The 8,081-nt window shown below is 54.2% G+C and overlaps 1 protein-coding gene across 1 annotated transcript in view; it reads right to left on the reverse strand.

Annotated features, from left to right (window-relative positions):
- Window positions 1–7,529, reverse strand: part of LOC112815242 (uncharacterized) — a 27,058-nt gene extending 19,529 nt beyond the window's left edge. Inside the window, exon 1 of the mRNA XM_073887329.1 lies at window positions 7,430–7,529. Within this exon, the coding sequence (XP_073743430.1) occupies window positions 7,430–7,432 (3 nt within the window). The 5' untranslated portion in view covers window positions 7,433–7,529. The remainder of the gene's footprint in view (window positions 1–7,429) is intronic.
- Window positions 7,530–8,081: the final 552 nt, after the last annotated feature.

Genomic DNA, 8,081 nt, shown 5'->3' on the forward strand with positions numbered 1-8,081 from the left:
GTTCCCTGGACTGAGGCAGAAGTGTCCTGCGCGAACGGGAACCCCCACAATCTTGCTGAAGAACGTAACACAGCGTTTCAACCTACCAACCTGGTTTCCCAGATTTATACAAATTATTCCACAGGCGTGTTGCTGAGGGCCAGGCCACACGTGGGGTGACACGGACCCAGGAGAGAGGAACAGACGCCTCACTTCTGGAAAGACACTCCAACACTCGCTGGAAATCCCCGCGGACCAATTACAGAAGCTTTTCCTAACACTGCGGATAAACAACATCCAGTCCTCCACACGGAAGCCTGGTGAACCTGCGCGTGGCGATTACAAGGGACTCCGGCTTGTCTCCGATGCAACTCGGGGTCTTTCTTCACATGCGGAGTCTACCCAGGCAGCAGCTGATGGGCTGAGCCGGGATCGTTCTTTTTGCTTAAAAGCACCAGGATGGAACGGGAAACCACGTCCACAGCGCATGTAGTTATTCTGGGAAACGAGCTCACTCACACCCCACAAGAAAGAAAGACAGCTGAAATTCTTAATTTTCACCTCTGGCAACTGAAGGCCCCTACAAACCAAATGCCTCTGGTTTGCACTATTTCTGCAAAGAGCCACAACAGTTGAGCCAAGACTATTACCTGCAGCCCTCCTCCCGGCCATTCCCACTCCCTCTTCCTTCCCAGCGGCTGGGCTCCACGGACCACAGCGGCCCTTCCCCGAATTCCCGCTCGATGGGCTCGGAGAAACCTCTCTCCACACAGGGAAGGTCTCTCTCTGTCCTTGTGGACCCTGGAGCTACGCTCTTGGTGTCAAGCAGCCCCCGCCTCAGGGAGCTCACATCGCTCCCATGGTGGGGGGGTCTCTCATGAACCTCACAGGTCCCCGCCTCTGACCCCATTCCCCTGGGTCTAGACCCTGGGACACAGACACATTTTCACGTGAGCCCCTGTACCTCTGCTCACACACTGCTCTCATTCCTCAGAAGGGATCATGCAGGACTTCCTTCTCCCCAAAAGGGAAAGTAATTCTAGAATTGGATGAAGGCACTCAAAATACCTAATCGGGCAGAAAATGCCCCTTCAACATGGTGTATTCATCCCTTGGCACCCTGCTGTTCCCAGCTCCCACACGCTACTGACATCCATTCGCACTGAAAGCAAACTTTCAGTGTAATGAAACCACGCAGTGCGTTTCTCCTATTCCAGTTGATGAGGACGGCCAGTACGGAAGGAACAGAAACACACCTGGGCACTCAGGCCCTGGGCTGCACAGTCGTTCTGGCTTCTCTTGAACCTTAGAAGCCGAACTGGGTGATGGAAAGCTGTTTGCAGGCTCCACTTTGTTAAGATACACGGGTGATTTCATTCTCTGCCCCCTTCTCAGACCTCTTCACCTGTTACAGCTTTTTGCCTTCAAAGGCCCTCAGGATCGCCATGTAGGGCATCTGATCCGGGACCAGTCACTACCTTTGGACCCCCATGAAGCCCCCCATGACTGCTGAACGCTGACAGCTCACCTTCTTTTTTCTTTCTTTATTTCAATTTTGTTAGTTGACGTACAGTGCGATATTGGTTTCTGGAGTAGAACTCAGGATTCATCGCTTACATACGACACAACGTGCTCATCACTGCAAGTGCCGTCCTTAATCCCCATCCCCCATCCAGCCCCGCCCCCACCTCCCTCCATCAATCCTCAGTTCGTTCTCTATTGTTGAGTCGCTTACAGCTTGTTCCCCTCTCCCCTTTCCCCCCCTTCCCATATGTTCCTCCGTTTTCTTTCTTAAATTCCACCAGAGAGATCATATGGGATTTGTCATGCTCTGACTTAACTCAATTAGCATAATACATTCCAGCACCTTCTATGTCATTGCAAATGACACGATTTCATTCTTTTTGATGGCCGAGTAACATTCCATTGTGTGTGGACACACCACTTGTTCATCCGCTCATCAGTTAATAGACACTAGAGCTGTCCCCGTACTGTGGCTGTTGTTAATGATGCTGCTCTAAGCACAGGGGACCATGTACCCCTTCAATCTGTAGTCTGGTACCCTTTAGGTAAATACCTAGTAGTACAACTGCTGGGTCACAGGGTAGTTCTATTTTTCACTTTTTGAGGAACCCCAAGCCGTTCCCAGATCAGCTGCACCGGAGCCTTCCCTGTAGACAGGCCGGTGCTTGTGCTGTGGCTGCAGTTCTCCGAGGAAACACTGTCTCTACCTGGGGAACAGCTCTCACACGTCAGAGGGATCAGGGCGCCCATGTTACCAGCCAGGGGCTTCACCAGCTCCGTTGTGTTTGGTCGGGTTTACGCGTTCACCGTGCGCACCACGCGCAGTCCGCGGGCTTCGTGGCACACACTCGTGTCACTACTGATACTGACAGACTGTGGAGAGATCCCTCCCAAACACCGCGTCTGAAAGCCCTGCGGTCGGTCCTCCTAAACCTCATGGCCTCCCCCCGGAGCTCCTACACTCCCACCACGGAGCTCTCCCAGGACGTCCCAGGCACTGGCCCTGGCCGCCTTTGACCTTCGGCTGACAAAACGAGATGGACTTCAATACTGAGAAAGACTGATGGCTTCTATTCAAAACCACCATGCTCTGGGACAGCAATGTTCACGGTGCCCGCCCAGGGGAGGAAGACGTCAGCAGGACCCCAGCCACCTGGAGAGGTCGTCCCCAAATGTCACCTCCAGGTTCTCTCCAATCTCGCTGGAAGGCCCCTGTCAGGATCTGGCCCCTGACCCTTGTGTGGCCACACTCCAGGAAAGGGGCTCCTGGCTGCAGGGGACACATCTACACTCACAGCACACCCCGCCCGGCCCTGCACACCGCCTGCGGACGGGACAGTAACGATTTCCCGGAACGGCAGCCGACGACACCTGCGCCCCAGGCTTCCCGTTCCTCACGGTCGCGTCTCCTCTCCTTCACGGAGACACAGGGCCCTTGTGTGCATGCACAACACCCTCGCGGGAGGGGGACCTCTTCTTGGGGTTCTGGCCTTTCGGGAACAGGCCCATGAGGATCCCGTGACAAATTCATCGTTCTCTTGCCTTTTCTCAAGTGTTAGAGGCTCTGAAATCACAAGTCTTTCCCTCACCTGAACTATTAACGGATGTTGGCTTATTACCCAAATTCACTGTCTCTCAATACATAACCTTACAGGCTGTCTTACTGGATAACATTTGGTTCCAACAGTTCTGTTGAAAACAACACCTTTCAAAACATCTTTGAAGTTCTGCTACTTCTGCAAAAACTTCACCCGCTAAGCCCGTGTTCTGACCCGCACTGTCTCTTCCCAAATGCCCCAGCCTCTTTCTCTCCCGGAGCTCCCGCAGGATCCACGATGCTGCTCTCACGCTCGCCTGCAGCAGGGACCTCCAGGAGGCACACACGGCTGCAGGTCTGCCTTCATGGCGAGAACGTTCCCCCCCCAGGTTGGAACAGGGGCCAGTAAACATTTCAGTTGGCTGCCTGCACACCTAGCGTCCTGGATTCTATCCATTTTGTCATTTGGAATTGTCTTGTTACTTCTGATTGTATATTAAAGTTTTGTAATTTATTGCCTATGGATTTGTGAAAATGATGCACATAATAAGTACATGCTCTGCAATCTCACACTCCTGATGAATGGCAAGCTAGATGGCAAGCGCCTGAGAGTTTCTCCCTCCCGTCCTTCCTTGCTTCTCAGGTGTGGCCTTCACTGGTTTCCACTGCTATGCACGTTCCCTCCCACACAAGACAGACAACCAGAAGACGTCCTTCCTGGTGCTGAGGGACAAACCCACTAAGTATGGCAAACCCGCTGCTTACTCAGAGATGCTTCCAAGGAAAGATTTTGGTCAAATGGAGGAAATGTAGAAATGCACCCAAGGAAAGCTCATTTGGGATGGAGTGCGGGGCCAGCAGGGGTGCCCTCGGGTCCTTACTGGGGGGCCCAGCAGGAAGCCCAGCACCCTGCAACTCTACACTACTTTCCCTGGGATTTCACCGCCCTGGCAGGAGGAAGCCAGCCTCCACCTCCCATCACTGCCCGGCCAGAGAGGAGCCCCTGGGCTTCCAACTCCCAATTTCCACCAAGACCTCTGTGTTTCCATAGCCACCCCAGCCCCTGCTCTCCTCTGTAAGAGAGCCTTCCTCCCCTCTGTTCTCCAAATTGCCTGTGGTTTTGTGACCTTACACGTCCAGAATTGCAATTCTCTGCTATTGCAGAATAAACTCAGTTTTGTGGCAAAATAACTGACCATTTTAATTTTAAACTTCCTCGTAATCAGAACAGTAGGTATTAACAGAGGGATGGACAAATACCCTGTCAGAAAACAGTGGAATGCAGGCACAGGCCCCCTGATTTCGGGAAGGGAAGCAGGTGCCGTGGGGCAGGGGCAGCGATGGACGCAGGGCCAGGGAAGACCGCTTATCTACAGGGGAATAAGGAATCATTTCCCTTGTCAAGTTCATGGACCAGAACCGAGCCCTGTGGATTTCACTGTCATGGAAACAAGGAGAACACACAAGGAGGAAGATCCAGCAGGCGTGTGTATGCCTGAGCAATGGAAGAGGTTTCTCACGGAACAAAGGAAGGGCGATCTACACAGGCAGGGCGGGCAAGTGCAAGTGCACTGAAAATGTGAAGAGTCCATCCACGCGGACAACGGAGAGGAATGAATACCCCTGACCTGGACAAACCCTATCAATACATAGAAATGAAGCAGCACAGACGTCCACAGTGCATGCAGAAAACAGAAGAAATCAGGAAGCGGACAGGAGGGTTACAGGTGACAACAGGCTGGAAACGCTTCCATAGAAGGCGGAACCCCACAGATGCCAATGCTCCACCCCGTGGGCAGCAGAGAAACCGATGTGTGACCCCACGCAGATCCCGTGTCCCGCACCTGAGCCAGACAAAGTGAAGCCGGATAGCTCCCGGTGCCGGACTGGCAGGCATCAGCCCTGACGGGGGACGCACACGCTGCACGCGCAGTTGCTGGTCAGTTTTCACTTCCTCGCATCTACGATACGCAACTCTCCCAGCGTGCACATATTTACTATGGATTTACACTTTTTTTTAAAAGATTTTATTTATTTATTTGAGAGAGAGAGAATGAGAGATAGAGAGCACGAGAGGGAGGAAGGTCAGAGGGAGAAGCAGACTCCCCACTGAGCAGGGAGCCTGATGCGGGACTCGATCCCGGGACTCCAGGATCATGACCTGAGCCGAAGGCAGTTGCTCAACCAACTGAGCCACCCAGGCGCCCCTACTATGGATTTACACTTAGTCAAGACTGACTCTAGCAGCAGTGCCGACAACAGCAAAGGCTGAACGTGGGGACCCCGCGCCCCACAAGGCCCAGAATGGAGAGTTCACCGGGTGACCCGAGCCACAGGCACCTGCCCAAGTGAGACACGAGGGCTGAGCAACCACACGGCGGCCGTGACTTGAATGGGGGCACCGCTGACATTCTCCAACCGCACCTGCCACAGGGAAAGTCACAGGACACACTGATGGTGGTGACGAGCACCATCAAGCTGCCATCAGCAAGAGGCAGGGCACTGGTCACCCTGGGGGCAGCACAGTGGCGGATGCTAACAGTCAAGAATATAAGGAACCTACCCCGCAAATATGGACCAAAGATGAAAGTCGTGTCGCCTACACGGACTCTCCCCGCTCGCAAGGGCCTCTCCGGACACATGCGGGAGGAGCAGTGAGTGTGAGCCAGTGCGGATCAGCAGCCGGCTGCACCCATACAGCACCTCAGGCCCACCGCTACAGAGGACAATAAACAAAAGGTGCCCATCCACCCTGCCTCCAGGAGTCAAGGCTCTGGAAGCCATTCCTGGAGATCTCCTTATCTCTGCCAATAGTTTTCCAGGTGGGACAACTCAACCTGGTGTAGTTTCTGATTCACAAAGGGGTGAACTCAGGTTGGACGGGTTACGGGTCCACCGTGGGTCCCCCTGCAAGCTCAGAGGGTTAGGGGGTGCCCGGAAAGAGATCATTTTAGGCCCCCAGCTATCTTCCTCCCTCTATGCCTTACCGGCTCTAACTGCCCTAGGACACACCTGCACAACTTCCTAGTACTGTCAGAATCACAAAGAAATGGAAAAACAAACAAACAAAGAACAAAAAAACCTCAGTCCTTAAAAATTTTAAGAGAACAAAGGGAACGCAAAGACTAACAGTCTCGACCAGGCCTGGAAAGAGCCAAACCGTATCAGAGACAATACATCTCTCACTGCTGCTTCAAAAGTAAGCAAAGTCCTGCTTTCCTTCCCCGAGGTAAGAGCCCCAAACCCCATGCAGTGGATACCGGCTCTCAGAGCAGGCCCTTCGCCTCTTCCCCACTCCCAACAGTCACCTCTGCGGGATTAAAATGTGAAGTCTCAGGCCCCCAGAGGAGCACTGGCTTCATGACCCTCACCTTGGAGGCAGGTTTTCTAGAAATGCTTTCTAACTACCTCTGGGCAGCCTTATGCCTGCCTTTGTTAGGAGTTAGTGTTAGGAGTTAGTTGGACAGTTAGGTAGTCAGAGCCAGGGTCCCCAACAGGAAGACAGAGAGCGGGCACAGCTAAGACAAAACCACACTAACATCCTGTTTTGCAGCTTAGACAGGACCGCATTAGCATTCAGTGTTGCAGCCTTTGCAGAAATGACTTCAGCAAAATGCCCCAAAATGAAGCAGTTAACCACAAAGCATTTGTCACTAGCACGACGAAGAGGCAGTTAAGACATAAGCCCACAGGTGTCAGCCCAAAAAGACCATCAGCACCTAAACATTAACCTAACAGGTAGACAGATGTGTGATCAAAGCCCGGATTGGCACCATTGGGCACACCCTGGTTGCTTAAGATAGTTCTGCCAAAGAGTTCCTAAAGAAACCCCTAAACTTAGAAACTCCAAGGGCAACCCTCTCAGATCCCCCACCCTCTCTGGGAGCTATAGACTATTGCTCAGTAAATATTGCTTTGCTGCCCACCACTCTTCCTCTGATCTACCTCTTCATTCTTCGAAATGGCATGACCAAGAACCACAGGTCCTAAAGGAAAAGAAATCCTAAAACACCTTCACAGGCAATGACCAAGCTCCCCTCTGAATATTCATCCTAACCCTGAGTGAAAGAAACCCACTCACACCCGGCAGGGGAGTAGCGCGTCGGAAGTTATTCCCCGAGGTCTCCTCATCTGCTGCAAGTCAAGTTTCCTTTGCGGGACAACTCACCTGGGTAGTCTCTACCTGTAACTCACCAAGGAGCAAGCTCCCGTTAGGATGCACACCCGCCCGAATCCCAGCCTCCCCCTCCCTCCTCGGCGCTGCCTCCCGCCCCAGTTCCACCCGCCAAGGACTCAGGGGCGGACCCATGGGGATGGGGAGGCCCCCTACCGCGGCCGCTTCCACTTAGTCCTGGCGGGTTCGATCCCCCCCTCCGGCCCCGCGCTCACCATCTCGGGGTCCCGCTCCCGGATCTGCGGGCGTCCTCCCCGCCGAGCTCCGCCACTCCTGGGCTGCTCGGGACTGGAGCGCGGCGGCCGGCCCCGGCTGAGAGCCACACCTACCAGGCCGCCAGGGCCCTCCCTCGGGCCTGATTGGATGGTATACAGGCTCCGCGCTCCGATTGGGCGATGTTTCAGGTTCTGAGACCTGATTGGATGAGGTTTCGGAGTTAACTCCTCTTGGCCCCGATTGGACGTTTCTCTGGGACACCGAGCTCCCCGCACCGTGATAGGACAGCCTGTGGCCCCTCACGTTCTGATTGGACGGTGATCCCGGCACCGCCCCTGTGGTCCCAGATTGGGCAGATCTCCCAGGCCCCGCCTCCTGTGTCCTGACTGACAGGCCGGCGCTACCCGCGTGTCTCATCTGCCTACCGGGAGTTCGGCTCCCAAGAGAATGGACTCCTAGCTGGCTGACCCGCCTACGTCCTCCTTCTGTCTCGGGAATCTGACTCAGTTTCTCCGTGGAGCCTCCCTTGTGCGGCGCCCCATCGAGATGTGACAGAGCAGAGGGGCCCGGTGATCCTTATGTCCGTGGTCGCCACGGGGGCGAGGGACAGTGCACCTGTTCCGTGTTTAAGCATATCTCAAAAACCGGTGA

This window comes from Callorhinus ursinus, unplaced genomic scaffold, assembly GCF_003265705.2.
Source record: "Callorhinus ursinus isolate GAN/ISIS: 27379988/994484 unplaced genomic scaffold, GSC_fseal_2.0 scaffold77, whole genome shotgun sequence".
NCBI classification, from domain to species: Eukaryota; Metazoa; Chordata; class Mammalia; order Carnivora; family Otariidae; genus Callorhinus; species Callorhinus ursinus.